Raw genomic sequence first — 19938 nt, forward strand, 5'->3', positions numbered from 1 at the left:
AAACTAAATTGAAATCGGCTACCGGCAGACGACAGAGTCTGAAATATTTTGTAGAACGCCCATTATACTTGAAGAGCACATTCACCATCCGACCGAGACCTGCTACTTACAAGTCTGGCAGTAAACTAGCACCAACCTTTGCCACGATAATTGAAGTCAAAAACACTTATAAAAAAAGTTGATGACAAATTGGCGGTAAAGTAGACGTCAGAGTGGTGGCTGGATGTCAGAATGGTTGTCATCTTTAATTTTATATCATTATTAATTATAGGTAATATATTATTGGCATGGACATAGCAATACTGGAACATTTTTTCCTTTTGAGTTGACTTATGGACCGAAGACATTAGGTTCTAGCTTTTGTTTACTGGTTTATAAACACTAGGACCTATTGTACCTTATCTGAGTAACAGAAAGATCAAACGTTGCTACGGATCAGCCCATTATTTCGTCCCATGCGACGAAAAAAGTTGTATGATAATAAATGACTAAATTGATTTTATTGTTTTGTTATTAAGCTATTCTCCAGCTTCATTTCTGTATATAAATTATTTCTCAAATCCAAGTACTTTTTGAGATTTCAACCCCTAAAAAAGTTCCATGTGATATGAGCTCGACGTAGAAAGTTATACATCTCGATAGAACTTTACACGCCGGTCGCCTCGCCCCGCGGAGTGGCGCGTGCGGGGTTCTATCGTCAGTCGTCACCGGTCTTCGCGGGAGATGACACGCTTTATTACTTTATGTTATTTTGGCACGTTTTCTTTGGTGTGGGTTTCTTTATAATTTTATGTTAATTTTTGGGGCATGAATTTAACTCCTAATAAAACGAATCGTCGCTCGAGACGACTTATAAACTTGGCACTAGACCAACGAATCAACGAAATACAAGTGAAATTAATGATTTAATTACAAATGGTCCAAAAGAGATAGTCATCATGGTTCAGAAAGACGTAATTAGCTATTTCTTCTATTTAAAAAATAATAGTGAGTGTGTTTTTATGTTTTTACGGTTTAAGTGCTTCTGCCGTTAGATTCCGGAGTAAAAGGTAGCATATTACCTCTTAGAACTTTATTTATAGTAAATCAATATAAAACGGGAAAAAAAATATTCGTAACGTATTATGATCTTAGCAATAAAAGTTTATATAGATTTCACGATCAGAAAAAGTTTTAATAAGCACGATGTATATAGTTATGTACCTTTAATCGATGGAAACTAGATAGAATTTCAGAGTTGTAAGAGCACTTGTAACCATTTACGCCGGAACAGACACGCGTTGTCGAGTTCACTTGTGCATATGTCACCTTCTTCTACGGAACTCATTTAAGTTAACACCGTTACGTCTCAATTTTATTTTCTATTTATTTTTATGGAATAAAATATCATACATACATACATATACGTGACGCTTTATTCCCTGTATGGTAGGCAGAAGACAATAGAGCGCCATACGCTTCTATTCTGACATAGTTCTCTCGCTTCATCCACATTCATCACTCCTCATACATGCTCGACGCTTTCGGGTACTTCTAACCTATATAGCCTCTCTTCAATATGCCGCCGATCTGGTCGGTGTACGTTTTACGAGGATAATATAATAAACTAATGCCCCAGTCATATCTTCTGCAAATGTAGAAACATCACACAGTACGGAATCATGTTTGTATGTATGTAAACTCTTTATTGCACATAAAAATAAAAAATACAAATACACAGAGAGGAGAAAAAAGGCGAGCTATTGATCTAGAGCGTGATGCGATGTAAAATCTAGGTAAAGAAAGTAGTGTCGCCGTTCAACCCGTCACTTTCTGTAGGCACATCGCCAATATTGGAACCATCGCCTACAAAGGAACTGACGCCTATAAATGAAATTTCTGATACCGAAACGGTTACTCTAACTCTAATTATGTCGCAAGTATCGTCTCGAACGCAGGCTCGATGACTTCCAGCCACCTGAACAAGCCGGGTTCCAAAAAGGCTTATAGTACCGTAGACCGCATACATACGCTGCGGCAAGTCATACAGAATACCGAAGAGTATAACTTGCCACTATGTCTAGCGTTTGTGGATTACGAGAAAGCCTTTAATTCGGTCGAAACGTGAGCGGTGCTTGAGTTTCTCCAGCGACTATTGGTATATCGAAGTGTTAAAGTGTTTGTATAACAACGCCACTATGTCGGTCCGAGTACACGAACAGAATTCGAATGCGATTCCTTTGAAAACAGGCGTAAGATACGTAGATGTCATATCTCTGAAACTGTTTACTGCCGCTTTCGAAGACGCCTTCAAGCTTCTGGAATGGAAAAGACTAGGCATCTCATCGGCGAATACATCACTCACCTTCGGTTTGCCGACGATATCGTGGTTATGGCAAAGTCGATGGAAGAACTCAGTACGCTACTCGAAAACCTCAATCGAGTGTCAAGAACAGGTGTTCTACTCCTATTTTGGTTGAAAATTTGGTTCTTGAAGTTGTTGACGCATAGTATACATAGGAAAAACCGTCAAATTAGGTAAGTTCAACTTCGAGAGATTGACCCAATCGTCGAATCCAACACAGATGGGCACCGTTTGGAAAACTCAGCAAGTCTTTTCGTTCAAATCCTCAGTGCCTTAAGACAAAAAGTCTTTTTAAACCAATGTGTTGTTGCCAGTGATGACAATACATATGGATCGGAGACGTGGTGCTTCACTATAGCCCTTATAAATAGGCTCAGAGTTGCTCAGCGAGCTATGGAAGAGATGCTCGGAATTTCTCTACGAGATCGAATTAAAAATGAGGAGATATGTAGAAGAACAAGGGTCACCATTATCGACATGGCCAAACAAATTAGCTCGTTGAAGTCGTGGCAATAGGCAGGCCTATAGGATGGAGAACGTATGGCTGTTGGGGCCGAAAAGTTCCAACGAGATGGAAGGATGACCTAGTTAAAGCGGCGGGTTCGCGGTGGATGCAACTAGAGGCTATGGGGGAGGCCTATGTCCAAGAGTGGACATCCTGCGGATGTTGATGATCACGATGATGATGAAATACATTACTTTTTAAAACTTTTATATAATTTTCATGTGCGATCATAACAAAACAAGCACAAGGAAACAAGTGTCATATTGTGAGTACATAAGGGCAATGTCGTTTGTAATAAGCATTAAATTATTATTTATTTCGTCATTGCGAATAATCACGTACAGTCGAGTTCATAAACACGTGAGCAAAAAATTTGATAAAAAATATCTGAACATGACTCTATTGCTAACGGCGTAGAAGATAGATAGATAGATAGTCACATGTTGTTGAAAAAATTATCAAAATATCCGAGGAATAAAGTTTCATATGCCTATAGACCTCGGTTCACCAAAGTCAAACTCCGACAAAGATAGTTCTATATTCTCTTAACACGAATTTTTGGCTGTGCGTTCCCACGAAAACAAGTACAAAACACTTTTAAGACCCAGAATTGGCCTTGAAGTAGACGTCAGAGTGGTGGCTGGATGTCAAAAAGATTGTCATCTTAAATTTATATCATTACAATTATAGGTAAATACTATACTTAATTGCATTGACGAATTCCTATTACTTACAAAGCTATAATCAAATTAAACTAAGCGAAATTCAAATGCCCCTAGTGAAAAGTAACTTATTTAACAGAAAGTGACGTTGCTACGGATCAGCCCATTATTTTTAGGCTTGTTGGATCGAGTGATAGGTCGTTTAGTCCGAGAGTTTCAAAAGCCCATTGCATGCGAACGAATGACAAATGCCTGAATGGCTGAATGAATGAGCGGGTGTTCCTTAGAGTATTAAATATTACACCTGGGCGACCAAGCTTTGCGCAGTTTTTTTTGTTAAATCGCCTTTTTTGAGAAGATACGTAATAAGCTTCAAATGTAAAACGTAAACTTAATAAATATATAAATATTACTAAGCCGCATCGAACCTGAAGATGTTGAAATTTGTGATCTTATTGCGCGTGAAATTTTCATGAAAAACAATCATAATAGATCGAAAACGCGCATTTTCACAAAGACAAATTTCGTCTAAATATTTTCAAAGATCCCCGATAAAATATGTTTTAAAGATTATAAAATGTACTACTGAATCGCCTAAACTGTGACCCACTGTGGAACCTTTGCACAAAAAATCATATTTACTGACATCGCATTATTTGCTAAGTGATTTTCTTACGCAACTCACTTTGGTTTCGTTCTACGTTTCGATAATCGAAATATGAGCAAGATTATTTTCCGAAAAGGTTTTCGTATTCATGAAAATTTGCAGCTCATCTTACGCTGGTTGCTTGCGTGGAAATGTGTCCCGTCCTGAGTGAATTTTTAATATGACAAGTTGCAGTATTTAGGGAGCAATTTATGGTAAAGGGGATCGACGTGTGGCAACATTTTTATTGATATTATAATATTTACCCGTGGCTTTGTTGCCAAAAATTTTTTTTTTCTGTAAGCTTCGTGAGATAACGAGCTCAAAAGTAGGTAGTTATTTAGGGTTTTAGAACATTACGTTGAAAATTTTAAGTAAACAATTTTCCTTACCATTAAACTGAAAAATAACGATAACAAATCTGGCTCTCCGATGTAAGCAGTTATAGGTAATCTTGTTTATAGAATGGGCCAAATTTTATGCCGCTGAGTATATTATTTTCATGGTATTTCATTATTTTGAGACCTTTGACTATGTATGATTTTAAATTATTTATTGAATCAGGCGTTACTTTGCGGAGGTCCATATCAATGAACTAAAACATTTACTTTGCTCACCTGCGATGGCTGCGATCTTATGATAGATACGTTTATGCAAGCTCTGGTTGAGTTCGAAACGCGTCAGTGTAGTGTGGTGGTGGTGATAGATGGGTTTGTGTGTGTTCTTACAGTGTGGAGGTGGAGGAACTGCATGAATACGCATATCTTGCATAAACGTAGCTATCATAAGGTCGCAGGTGAGCAAAGTAATTGTTTTAGTTCAACGTATGATTTGAAAATAAGGATAGGTACTTCATCTTACTCTTTTTTATAGGATGTGCCGAATGGTCATTCGAACCGGATATATCTTTTTAGTTTTATTACCTTTGACGTGCTCCCGATATTTCAACGCAGTTACAGTTTTCATAGACAATAATTTTGGATGCTTATTTTTTCTATTTACCTCCAGGGCTGAAGATAGGGAAGCCTTCTCTTGCTTCAGAGTTTCCACACGGCCCTTGTACTGCAGCAGCGATCGCACTGTCTCCTCCATCCTGGAACAAGGAGATACTCCGTCAATAAATATTCAAAACTAAGTGAAGTCAGTAGCCTAGTGTTTGACCTATGGCCATTCAAGTAGAGGGTCGTGGGTTCGAGCTCAGCTCACCTCTGAGATTTTTGGAATTCAATGGAGTATTTGAAGTTCCCAATAGGCACTGGGCTTGCGTGAGAACTATGGCACAATCTTTCTTATTCTGGGAGAAGGCCTGTACCCTGGAGTGCAATGGGAGTGTAAGGAACGAGATGATGAGATGATGTGGGTTGTAATTATAACATGCTAATGCCTTTGACTAGGTCTGGATCCCGCGAAATATTTTCAGTTTATCGCAGCTTTCCATTAGGCAAAAGATTTTTTTAATCAAATTACTTAGTAGTAGTTTCAGAAATTACATTTTCTCCTTAATAAATACAAACAAACACAAATTACTTTATTAGTTTACAAAAGAAAAAAAGACAGATAATGTACGTGAGTCTGAAAAAGTGAGTACACCCAAGTATTTTCCAAACTTGACTTGGTACTCTCATTGAAAAACATTTTTTTAAGTTAATTAAACCACGATTAATTAAAAGTCTTGGCTCACATTCTAATAATAAATCTCACGTCCTTCAAAATCCTTTCCCATTGGCAATGCGATCTCCGTACAATACGGTATAAGCCAGCCATCAGTTTCACGTCTGCCAACTTAAGCGGCGCGTGCCTCGCATAGACAAAGAAGATTTACTTAGTTTGTCATTTACTGTTCCAGTTGCTAACTGGTTTGCCAGAATTGGGTTTAAGAACACACTAGACTTCTTAATGGCAAGAGTTAGAAGCGTTAGAAGTTAATCATTTAGAATAGGTATGGGGCATATAGGCAAAGCTCTGCGCAGGGGGCGATACAAGACAAACCAAGCACAAATCGTAAAGAAACCGCCGCCATGACAACGCCAGTTCTCTTTATATTTTGTCACCATGACGGATCATGACCAAAGAGTATTAATACCTAATAGACATCATGACATATTTATGAGTAACAAAATAAATGTTATTTACATCAATAGTAGCGATAGAGCTATATTTCCACAAATTTAATTGAAATAATATGATATTACGGCATCCTACGGTCATTTAAGATACTCAAAAAACATAAACCATAAACATATGGTATGTGCTAGTGCTGCACTCTGACGGGATAAAATTGCAGAATACGCACGTGCTTACGGTTTCCTGATATCTTTCTGTCATGTTGGGTCCAATCCAATATTTTGAAATAATTCAAAGATTTTTGTACATTTATCAGCGTAAATTGGATGTTTTTCCAATACACACAAGATATGATGAAAACCGACTCAATTTTATGGCGTACACTGGCATAGTGGCACTGGCATCGTATTACAAGAGAGTCTTTCAATAAAGCCTCCCATTTTCCACACTTTTTCATTTACCATAAGACCGGGGAAGGCACTATGTCATTTCACGAAGAGCCTCAAAAAGGCAACAAAAGCCGAACGATCTTCCTCAGCGTACTTCATTACGTAGATGGATCAAACTCGCCAACTGAGCATAATCTCCAGACTCCGGATTTGCATATTCTATGGGAGACAAGGATGACAGATAGGAATAACACGTATGTAAAAGAGAGATGATAAGGAAGTGCACTCGACGCCATCGCCACTTCATTAGCGGGCGACTTCCGTTCGCGACGTTGTCAAATGACGCGTTCGAATTTTGAATTGTTTTTTGTTTGTTTATAATTTCAGGTTTAGGAAGAGGTTGTCTTTACTGGTTTTGTGTGTGGCCAATATCAAATTAATAAACAGCAGTTTTGGAAAATAAATGGGCTACATAAGAGAGCGCTTCTAATATTTTACAAGTAGATACCTATACAAGAAGTCAGTGACTGATATTAATTCAAATCGAAATCCGATCAGTAATTTAAATTCTTAATTCAGAAAAGCCGAGTTTACCCAAAACCTGGACCCCTAAATCGGCTTACCAGATAAATTCTTTAAAACAAAAACCCCCGACCGGGAATAATCATTTCACCCTAAGTTTAATTATTAATACACCGTTGAGGGCGAGATTATGGTATTAAGAAAAACCTAATGGAGTTATTTGAGTACCTACATTTATCTGAGGCAAAGAACGGATTCAAAGGGCGTTCCTAAATAACAATACAGTTGCTACTTAATTTTATTTATTTTCTTAAGTAACTTCTAAGTGGTGTTGAAACTCCATGAGCGGTAAGCATTGCAGTAAGACCCGCTGTAATAAATCTGTATAGTTCAACAATCCGATGTTTCTAAGATACGATGTCATTTAAAATATTCTTGAAAGGCTAAGTTGAATGACCGAACTTTTTCAATAAATCTCCGAAGACAACGACTTGGCACAAAAAGCGCGGTTCCTCCTCTTTCGATTCCGACAAGGCACGATTTGATTAGAATTTCAAAATTGGAATAGAACGCAACCGTTTCCGATATTCTAAGTGAAATATTTGGTATTGAAATTCGAACCGCCGCTGACCGCAGCGCTATGAAGTGAATTTAATACGCGTTATTGATATTCCGTGGCGTAAATTTGAGTTGCGCCGTAATCCATCCTTAAAATCCACCCTTTGGGGTAATTAAAAAAAAAATCAACCATAAACAATTTGGTTTTTCGCAAATTTCCCATGTGGAAAATCTAGGGTACCACGGAGGTCGATCACCCGAGTTCGGGCGTCCGCGGGCTTATTACGGTATAATTTAATGTTTTGTTTTTTCCTACGTTGTTTTTTTTCCGTTGTTGTTACGGCGGGTTGTCACGGCAGAGACGTATCGACCGGCCGAGGGAGGTTACTATTTCTAGTTAAAACGCGTGTAGTTTGGCTATTTTTAACTTTTGTATTATGGAATGGAATGTAAGTAGGAAGCTATTGATGAGGTTTGATTGAGGCCAATTCTGGTTATGTTGACCGTGTTACATAATCAGCCGACGATCAGGCTTTGTTATGTATTTAGTTGAATTGAAGCACGATTTCGTCTCTGACGACATCGTGAGAGTTGCGGGAAACCGGTGGATGCAAGTGGCGAGTTGTCGTTCATTGTGGCGGTCTAAGGGGGAGGCCTTTGTCCAGCAGTGGACGTCTTCCGGCTGATGATGATGCTGAAGCACGTTTTGCTATATGTTAACCGGTTTACTATATCGTATCATATAGCAAGTTATATTTAGAGTTTAAAATGAAACACCTTCGATTTGAATACCGCCTGATTGCCTGATGTTGTAAAATTTACGGCAAGTCGTAGGTAAACCATTGCGTCACGTGTTTATGTTAATATACAAACTTGTGTTTTTTTTAAACCACTAAACACATGGAAATAGAAAAGGAATAAAAAGGACCATAAAATAAAATTGTAACAGGTAATCGACTCCAAAAAACATGAAAATAATTTTCTACCACTTTGAATTGAATGCCTCAGCACGAGTTCGCAGGAGTGGACCTATAATAGTCTTGCTGGCTCGTGCTGAGGTACCGAATTCAAATTGGTAGAAAAATATTTTTTCGATTTTGAGTCTGCTATGTTTTGGTACTTAAAGAAAAAAAACTAGCTTTTCAGTGTAACTAATTTAAGTTATTACAATAGCTTGATTTTATCTGCTCGTATTATTTAGGATAACTCAAAACTACTAGTCAGATCTTGATCAATTTTAAATGGGACCACATGAGAAGCACTCGCTTTCAAACAACAAAGTCTTTTTTTAAGGCGGGGATAAAAATTTAAAAAAACAAACCACAGACGTCACATCCGTCAAACCCAAGCGCATTCCATTTCAAAATTTTAAAATCGGACCGCGCCATTTTTCACAGCTGGCGACGGCGGCCGGCGCCCCCTGGCGACAAATTACCGCCAACCCTTGACCAGATGAGTGCTGTCGTAAATCTTATCTATTAAACCCGTGGCCGTGCGTCAGTGTGGGCCAAGTAGAAGCTTACGGCGGTAATTATGACAGTTTAGGCTTTAAAATGAGAAATTAAAAACGTTGAATGGCTCAAAGAATTAAGTAAACTGGTCTATTATGAATTGTCGATCAATATACAATTAACATCCATTTTTTTGGTAACTTGTTATTGGCTGTAGAGGTATTGGAAATATGGTATCTTGCGTCCAGGCAGGTGCAGGGTGGATGGAGCTGTAAGTGCTTATTGGAACCTTCACGCTCCGATTGGCACCGCTATCTTGAGAATATTATGTCTCAAACCTCGTCCGTCAGTTTATATGCCACTATTAATCCTAGTTAGGTTTTAAAAATGCATATATGTGACGTGTTGTCTAGGAGGTATTTTAGGAGGAGAGAGCGAGATTTGAACTTTGAATTAATGGAAAAACTAAGAGATGTATATGAGTGAGTTACTGTATAAAAGATTGGGTGATGTTGCCAGACTAAATGAACAATGTAGGTATTTCCTAAACATATCTTACAAGTTATATTTAGGAAATACATTTAGCTAAGTAAATTGCCGACAATTGCAATTTAAGAACGACTTGTTCTCTGATTTATTTAAATTTCGCCTTTGCAGGCCTGTCGCTCATATTATAAATAAAGTTAGTGTTTGATACTCAATTATGTACATACGAGCTGAAACACCAATGTATTTTCAAATTGTTATTGTTTTTTTCTTTTAATTTAGATATAGTTTTTTTTAATCGACATAAGTATATTATACGAATACAGACAAGTCTTGTTCGCTACTCGCTTCATTTTGTACCGCACATCCCCCGCCCCGTATCAATGTCCCCTAATTGTATATCCAGGGATTGTATCCGCGCACCTGAACTGACGAGCGATATAGCTACCAACGTACAGGCGGACAGTTTGGTCGCTTGTGTTGGCAGCGTGGCTGACCGTCTGCTCTCTATGGTCTATTTAGTTAGTGTCGTACGAGAACGTGTAGAATAAATCTTTTAGAATAAATTGGAATAGAAGGAACGTTCGCGGGAGCCAAGAAAAAGATAGAACAAATTTTTTCTTAACCTGCCAGGAACTTTTTGATAATGCAGAACGGAAAGAACTGCCATAATTACGATATTCATTTCGCAGTCACGTAATGTAATGTCCAATGTGCCTATTTCACGTCCAGTTAAGTGTAGTTTCTTTTTTTTTATTTAGGATTTAGAATATCGTAGTTAAAAATGCTAATCTTACATGCACAGGTAGAATACGAAAAATTAAAGCTCTTTTATGTATGCATCACACATTGTTTAGTTTAGAATAAATACAGATCCACCAGAGCACGAAAGCCAACAAATCTCGGTATTTCTCTACTAATTTCTAAATAACATCTTAAGCAACTCACCATTAAGCGGGAACGTACACAACGATAATCCACAGTAAATAGCGCACTCCATAAACCTCTCTGCGGGGTAAACTTCAAAATTCAAATTTAGAACGTTCGCTTGCCGCGTAATTTAGAGGCGCGTTCAGAGATACGACTTAGTTACACGAACGCGTACATTTTTAATATATTAGCAAAGTGGGTCAGGTCTACACCTGCGGCTGACTTACACGTGCACGTCATTTGGGTGTCGTTGTGTACGCGCCTTTATCAGTAGTCGTTTGTTTTGAGTATGTGGATGGCGTCATTGTCATTTGTCATTTTCGGCTGAACTTTCGTGGAAATTTGCGAGAGTATAGTGTGTTTTGTTTGCACAGGGAGTTTGTATAAAATTAAGGATAACGCGAATATACATACTAAGTATACGTTAAAGAGCACAATTCTAGAAGAGGCCTAACGAATGAGTTGATTTGGAACAATGCCAATTCTTAACCCGGCGAAGTTTGAGGCCACCATTGTACTCGTAAGCACGGATTGTAAGTCATTAGCCAATTGGAAAAGAGCAGTTAATTGAGAGCTTAGCTGAGATTTTTTGCAGTGTTGCCAGCATGAAATAAGATAGGCAAGTGTAATAACAAAAATCTCCTTACTAGACTGTTTATTGAGGCAATCGGGTAAAAGTTAAATGTGCCTTAATTTTTTTATGTTAAGTGCAATCTAATAGCACTTCAGAACGTTTTTTTTTCTTGTCATCTAATCAAAAGTAGGTGTAAATAATGGTAGAGCATGAGAAAGATTTGGAATAAACAAATTATGTTTACATAACTGACTTTATCCTAGTTTCAGGCGGTACTTTGGGAGGGTCATATATGAAACAACCATTTATCTTGGTACTCTGCAACCACTCACAAGCATCGTTGTGGTTGCAGAGTAGCTAGGTACGTAAATGGGTTATAAAGCCACTTGCTATATACTATTTAAAATTAAAGGATACAAAACTCGTTCCTTTTGAAACTTTCAGTTGGTAAATGAGGATTCCTAAATAAAATATTAATTAAGTTACTATTCTACTCTAACTAATGTTTCCATCAAACCATGTACTAGCGTATATACCTATATCGAGTCGAGACCTCTCCAATTACGAACCAGCCAATATACCTATAATATGCTATGTAACAGCTAGTCCATTTCATCGTATGTAATTTGACACGTACAAAGGGCTGCGATAGCACCCGCAGAGGCCGCGCTGTTATTGTTTGTGTAACAGATCAAATGGAAGCAGTTTGATTGGTTCAGAGCGAAACACGGAGGTTATTGGAATTACAATTACAAGATGCATAATTTTTAGGGTTCCGGAGCCAAAATGGCAAAAACGGAACCCTTATTCTGTCTGTTTGTCTGTCCGTCCGTATGTCATAGGCATTTTACTCGAAAACTAAAAGATGTATATCAATGAAATTTGGAGTACAGATGTCTTGTCAAAGCCGCTAATTAGTTTCGTAGTTAAATTACAAAAATAAAGAAGGGTGACAAATGGAACCCTAAATTAGGCACTAGTCCCACCGATAGCGAGTAGCAAGCTAGCAAGAAGAGAGTGTTTTTTAGTATGAAAATTTTATCGCTACATAAATAAGCTTCATTTAAAAATTTCATTTTTAATACAAGATTTTCTGCTGACTGTCCTTTTTGTTACTGTACTTGCATTGTCATCCAAACTACATTTGCGTACAAAATTTCAAGTCGATGCCATTAACCGTTGAGGAGTTCCGTCCTGCGGAGCCGATCCTGAGTAGACTACCAGCATGTCACTGCCAGATTATTGTATTGTCACCAAATTTAAATAAATATGCCAAATTTCAAGTCAAAGTGGGTCAAAATTAGTTTAAATTAGCTTCCAAGATTTGACCGAAACAAATAAATAGGTACCTAAACAAACAGGGCAAGCTAAAGAAAAACTTGTAAAAAAAGCCGCGGTGACTGCTTTGATCTGTGACCTCTCAAGCAAAGGATCACGGGTTCAAACCCCGGCTTGCACCTCTGAATTTTTCGAAATCCCTGTGCGAAATTACATTTGAAATTTACCACGAGGTTTACGGTAAAGGAAAACATCGTGAGGAAACCTACACAACACGCGAAGTAATTTTCAATGGCGTGTGTGAAGTTCCCAATCAGCACGGGGCCCGCGTGGGAACTACGGCCCAAGCCCTCTCATTCTGAGAGGAGGCCTGTGCCCAGCAGTGGGACGTATATAGGCTGCTGGGATGATGCTTCACGGTGGATGCAGGCCGCTTCTAACAGAAGCAACTGGAGGTCTATGGGGAGGCATCATCATCCCAGCCTATATACGTCCCACTGCTGGGCACAGGCTTCCTCTCAGAATAAGAGGGCTTGGGCCATAGTTCCCACGCGGGCCCAGTGCGGATCGGGAACTTCACACGCACCATTGAATTGCTTCGCAGGTTTGTGCAGGTTTCCTCACGATGTTTTCCTTCACCGCATGGGCAGGCATATGTCTTATCAATAAACGGTGGACGTCCTACGGCTGATATGATAATGATGATGATGACGACGATTATCTCGTGTAACTTCGTCACCTGCTCCACAGATTACTAATATGACCTGCTCACCGGACTCTTGTAATGAGCTACTTAGACGCTCCTGTCGGCACATTACTTTTGTTTCCTCTATGCATCTTTCACATTAACGATCCCCGATCGTTAAGGTAAACCTCACATTAACAACATCTGCGTCCAACACGACCGGACAGTCCGATAGCCGATTAGCAGTAATAACCGGTGTTATAGCTTATAGGAATGGTGACTGCTGATTTATGAGACAGTGTATGGGAACCGTGGCCAGTACAGTCATCAGTACACCTGACACAATACAGCGTGCGTAATGAATATCTGACACGACTCTTTTTCTAAGGCCGCTAGGACGTGTCAGATTTTTTTGCATGCTCCGCTGGGCCAGATATTGCAGGTGGCTGTACATGTGTCGATCGATATTATAGCGAGTCAAAAAAACGAACCCTGAGGAGATATAGGCTCTGCTGTCAATGTATATTCATTGACACCTACAAATTTGTATGGAATCCTCGGTGCGCGAGTCCGACGCGAACTTAGCCGGTATTTTATAGCCGGTTCCGGAGCCAAAATGGCAAAAACAGAACCCTTATAACTAGTTTCGCCATGTCTGTCTGTCTGTCCGTCCGTCCGCGGCTTTGCTCAGGGACTATCAATGCTAGAAAGCTGTAATTTTGCACGAATATGTATGTAAATTATGCCGACAAAATGGTACAATAAAAATTAAAAAAAAATCTAAACCGGTGGGTGGAAAATTTTGAAAAAATTCAGAATGGTAGTAAGTATATCAAACTTTCAAGGAAAGCTATAAATGGCTAAGTTTGCTTGAGAATTATTAGTAGTTTAAGAGTAAATAGCAGCCTAAGGTATAAAATATACCTAAACTTGGAAGATTCCGTATAAAATACAAAATCCTTAGAAAAATATTACTTATTTTTTTCGTAATGGCTACGGAACCCTATTTTGGGCGTGTCCGACACGCTCTTGGCCGGTTTTTGTAGGTTTTTGTGACCTTTTAAAATGTATCAGGCGATTCACAATTTCAGATATATAGGTACAAAGGTTGTAACAAAATCCTATTATTCCGGAAATCTAAAAGAGTTTCCTTTAGAGCCCTTCCAACAATCCCGTACCTTCAACTAATCCGCAGACTCATTGTCGGATCTAACACCAACTTCGAAGAAACGGCCAGTGTAAGGAGACCCGTCTCATCTAGAACTGTAAAAGAATCTGCTTGACGAAATTGATGTTGTATACATTGCCATGGGCCGTGGTGAGATGGTTTCTCGCCCGATCGCGTTCCTGGCAGCTAAAGATAAAGTTATTTTGCTTAAATATATAGTACCTAAAACATATTGAAAAAACCAGAAGAGAAATGCTGAAGTCAACTAAAAAATAGTAACTGTCTCGCCGTGCAATCAAAGCTTGGCGGTAGTGTCTGGTAGATAGCAGGCATCTCGAATTAATGAAAATCCGGGTTCGAATCCCGAGTCCAGCGTTTCTTTTTGTTTATTTTTTAAGTCACTAAAGTATGTAAGTAAGTCTATGACTGAAGATACCAGTGTATAAGTGTATCTTGGGAAATTTATTGCTTTGTTAAGTTCTTTTACATTGTCTGAAACAAATTAGTTTTATAATTAAAGTAAAAACTTACTTAAAAATAACCTAACTATACTATAAGTATATACACTTTTCGTTAATCTTGTCCCTGCAAAAGAGTGGCTATAAAGCTGGCGGTATGCTTCTGTATAGTCAACGATAAACCCTGACACACTCAACATGATTACACATGCTCAACTATTAACAATGCGAACCATTGGAAAAAAAATATGTCGTAGGGAACAAGGAAGCATTGCACTTTTGTCTATGATTTACATTGTCAATATTCAGAAACTTCATAGTTGTGAAACGGCCGTTTATTTTTATTGACAATCGAAACATTGAATGCTATGTCTCTGTGGAACATTTTTTGTCTATGATTTAGAGTCATAGTGAAACTTCATAGTTGTGAAACGGCCATGACATATAGATGTACATCGAACCAATTTGAACCAAAGAGTACATAGTGACCCTCTGTGGAACATTTTCGTAGAAAGAGTCATAGTGACATCGCATTGTTTGACAAGGGAATTTATTATGACACTTACTGTGATAATATTCTACGGTGGGTCAGGAATCAAATGATTCGACTGCACAGTTCTTGTTCTGAAAAGGTACCTATTGCACCCTAACCCAGTCGGCGTGTCGCGAGCTAGCGAACGCCTGCTAAAAGCGTTCTCCACAGTCTACTCTGCACTTATTGTTCCATTGTGCTCCATTGTGCTGTTCCAGTGGCTTTTATACAGCCACAAACCGGTTATGTAATGTGGCTTGAAATTAAAAAAAGGGCCAAGAGAACGGGAGCATTGAAACTCCCGACCTGTGTTTTCGGTAGAATGTTACGTGATTTGTGGTTTAAAAGTAAGAGTTTGTAGCATAATGGAAGTTTTAATTTGAGGAAATATAGCTTACGTGTAAAAAGGAAAATTGTGTTTTGTTTTGAAAAAAAAAAATGACTTTCTGACAATTTTCGTGTGGTGCATTCTTCTTGGCAACGATGGTCTTCCCGAAAGCGCTGATAGTGTAATAAGTTTGTTATAATTTTCATTTTGAATACGAACGTTTTTGCTGACTGTTCTTTTTGTTGACTGTACTTACATTGACATCCAACTTACCATCTTTCAAGTCAATCCGACCATTAGATGTGGGTCAAAATGATCATGCAAAATTTGACCTTAAAAGAACATAACGATAAAAAGGAGCAAGGTAATTAAAAGCTTGTAAAAAAACCGGACACGTGCGAGTCAGACTCGCGCACGAAGGGTGAATGGATATATTAAATATATAGATATATTAATTATAAATAAATAAATAAATATTACGGGACAATTCACACCAATTGACCTAGTCCCAAAGTAAGCTTAGCAAAGCTTGTGTTATGGGTACTAAGCAACGGATAAATATAATTATATAGATAGATACATACATAAATACATAGTAAACACCCAAGACCCGAGAACAAACATTCGTATTTTTCATACAAATATCTGCCCCGACACGGGAATCGAACCCGGGACCTCAAGCTTCGTAGTCAGGTTCTCTAATCACTAGGCCATCTGGTCGTCTAAAATTATATAGATATATTAAATTAATACCCATTTAGGTAGTAACAAATTATTATCGTGCCATAATAATTTAACTTTGTGCAATTTAAATAACAGAAATATAAAATTTTAAGTCTATTATTTTTAAGTAGTTTTAAGGCAGGTATGTAGGGTATCTAACTTTTAGTTGTGTAATAGAATTAGATTATGATTTCATACATAACAATTGCGGCTATACCCTACCAGGGTGCATAATTTCTATAAGTTCTCGTATAAGACTTATGTTTTTGCCAAATAAATGAATACTGGGTTCCGTGCCATTATTTATACAACATTAGACAAAACACAACATTAGGCAAAAAAACACGTTTGTTGTATGGGAGCCCCCCTTAGATATATATTTTGTTTAAATTTAATTATTTATTTTTAAACTGAATATACGATTGAATATTCTATGAATATTTCGTCTACCTGTTGCCGTAATTAATATCGAGCATAAAACGACAAAAAAACACGTTTGTTGTATGATAACGATGTAATGATGGAGCCTTAAATATTTATTTTATTCTGTTTTTAGTATTTGATGTATAGCGGCAACAGAAATACATAATCTGTGAAATTTTTTATTGTTGAGCTATCACGGTTCATGAGGGTCTGGTGACAGACGGACAGACAGACGAACGGACAGCAGAGTCTTAGTAATAGGGTTCCGTTTTTACCCTTTCGGTACGGAACCCTAAAAATGACATTAAAAGGCCTTTGCGAGTTTGCGGTCTACTTACAGAATAAATAATTTGATTTTTTGGTGTTTCTAGTACCATCAATATGTTAAAAGAACGCATAGAGCATAGACTTGTTATATACTCCCCACGGAACTCCGAAAGACCGAATGCAACAATGAGGCCGGCATGCAGGCACATAGTAGCGCTCGAGACTAAAGCAAGCTTTGTTGGGGAATGCATGTTTGCGTTCCAAATATAAAAGGACAACGCCGTTTCCTACGAGGACGTCCGCCATTTTGTAACGATGAAAATATCATCATATCATGTAATTTTAAATTTGCTATACACCGCGTTTTTCTCAATTCCTGTTAACTTCGACAGACGGCTCAGTTCATTTTATAGAAACAGCAGGTAAATACATAATATTACTTCACAATCATTGTAAAAGGTAGTTTGTTGTTGTTTCTTTAAAAAAATATGGATCTGTCCATTGGAGGACAATTTTGCCAGTGTCTAGTAGGTAGGTTTTGCCGTTATACGGTAAAAAAATGCTAGAAAACGAAATATGAGAGGTAATGGTGGAGGAAATGGAATGGTGCCGTGAAGCAGCAGTGCTTGCACTGTTGTGTTTCGGCGTGGAGAGTAAGACAGCCGGTGAAATTATTGGCACTTGAGGTATCCCATCTTAGGCCTCTAGTTTGGCAACGCATCTGCAATACCCCTGGTGTTTATGGGCGGTGGTGATCTCTTACCATCAGGAGACCCACTTGCTCGTTTGCCATCTAGTAGAAATTCTATTTAATTTTTGGGATTATAATGGCCCCATCGAACGATGCGATGATTCCGCCAATGTCGAGGTTGGATAAGACACTGCCAGTCAACTTTAGGTCGAGTACGGTAGAGCTGTCCTTGTTCGGTAGAATACCAGCCACAACCAATCTAAAACAACTTGTAAAAGGTCAAACTGTAAAATTTAGAAACTGCACTAGTGACAATGACGTGGCATAGAGCAGAAACAAAAAAAAACTCATATTTTTAACCATCTTTTGTTAAATATAGATGCAACTTAATCTTCTATTTTTCTATCACATTTTTACCGGTACGTCATAAACCTACCTACTATAGTAAAATATTACAACAAAAACACATAGCTTGAACGTATTACTAACTACATTATCGTACTAAGTTGACCTTTGCCATATCCAGTTTGGCCAACATAAGGAAGTGGAAGCAATAAACGGACGTGAAAAAATAAAGCCTTCGGTATCGTAGTGCCTTTATACGCCCCAATAAAATAAAGCACAGTCGGTACTCACACGATAAGCGTGAACTGATTTTTTTTGACGCGATCCGGAGAAAATTTTCTGTAGCTAGGTTAGTGGAAGAGATCCTTTAGTAGGAATACGTTTGTACTTCTATCAATGTACCTGTATCTGTATTTTTAATGTTATATCTTTAAACGTCGGGAATTTTCGAATTATAATAGTTTTTAGGGTTCCGTACCCAAAGGGTGCCAACGGAACCCTATTACTGTGACTCCGCTGTCCGTCTGTCACGGCTCTATTCCTCGAGTCTATTTCTCGAGCGTACTCCTACCTTAAAGGCCGGCAACGCACTTGTGACTCTTCTGGCGTTGCAGGTGTCCATGGGCGACGGTAATCGCTTACCATCAGGCGATCCGCCTGCTCGTTTGCCCCCTATACCATAAAAAAAAAGTCTTAATAGTTAGACACTTGAAATTTTCACAGATTATGTATTACTGTGGCCGCTATAACATCAAATACTAAAAAAAGAATAAAATAAATATTTGAAATAAAATAAATAAAAATAAATATCACGGGACAATTCACACCAATTGACCTAGTCCCAAAGTAAGCTTAGCAAAGCTTGTGTTAGGGGTACTAAGCAACGGATAAATGTAATTATATAGATAGATACATACTTAAATACATAGTAGTTCTCTAACCACTAGGCCATCTGGTCGTCAAAAGAGGGTTTAAGAGGGGCTCCGATACAACAAACTTGTTTTTTTGCCGTTTGTATAGATAATGGTACGGAACCCTTCGTGCGCGAGTCCGACTCGCACTTGGCCAGTTTTTTACAATAAGATTGGTAATTTCGATAGCTCTGTCATATCGGCGTGAAGGTTACATTTTATAGTGTTGGGCTTTTGAATTGGAGATCTAGTCTTCAAACCTAGGTCAGTCAGCTTTTGAAAATAAAATAACAAACGTTACCGACATTCGTTAAGTATCTATATCTATATGTTGTATTCGCGTAATATTATACACACACATACACGCACGCGCGCAGGCACACACACACACACACACACACACACACACACACACACACACACAATTTTGTATCCCTACTTTTGTAATTGTTGTAACTCATAAAACATATTTGTATGTACAACATAGTATAGTTTGTTTGTAACTATTGATAAAGATTTTTTGTAATGGAAGAGTGGTGTCTCCTGACACAGGTATTTTATACTTACTAGGAGATTCCAACCTTTGTACCGTGAACCATGTACTTTTAACTTAATAAATATTTTTCATTTTTTTTTCTTCATTCTACAGACACGTTTCTAATTTTTACTGCGTCCAGTTGTGACGGTGCCGTAAAAATTTAATGTCGTCATGTCATACGTGGAGTGTTAACTGCATCATTTATTCTGTTGATTTAGTAGAAGTCGACTTCTACTCGGGTAGCTTTTTGTTACGGAAAAAAATGTCGTTTTCATGCGTATACTGAATTTAATAAAAATCTAATTCAAACGGTCAGTCAGAAGTAAAGCCGCATTTCTCTGTCTCTCTGTCTCTCTCTCTCTTCTCTCTCTCTTTCTCTATAGCTTAGATTCGACACAACACAAGCCGTCACAACACACTGCATCAGATAAATTTGAACGCAACCATATAAAACGTATAA

The 19938-nt window shown here is 38.1% G+C and overlaps 1 protein-coding gene across 6 annotated transcripts in view; it reads right to left on the minus strand.

Annotated features, from left to right (window-relative positions):
• Positions 1-19938, minus strand: part of LOC141428332 (uncharacterized) — a 609788-nt gene that overhangs the window by 31099 nt on the left and 558751 nt on the right. For all 6 annotated transcript variants that reach the window (XM_074088283.1, XM_074088284.1, XM_074088282.1 and 3 more), the window contains one exon: positions 5160-5250. In XM_074088283.1, coding sequence (XP_073944384.1) covers positions 5160-5250 — 91 coding nt within the window. The remainder of the gene's footprint in view (positions 1-5159; positions 5251-19938) is intronic.

The sequence above is a fragment of the Choristoneura fumiferana genome, chromosome 5, assembly GCF_025370935.1.
Source record: "Choristoneura fumiferana chromosome 5, NRCan_CFum_1, whole genome shotgun sequence".
Taxonomy (NCBI): Eukaryota; Metazoa; Arthropoda; class Insecta; order Lepidoptera; family Tortricidae; genus Choristoneura; species Choristoneura fumiferana.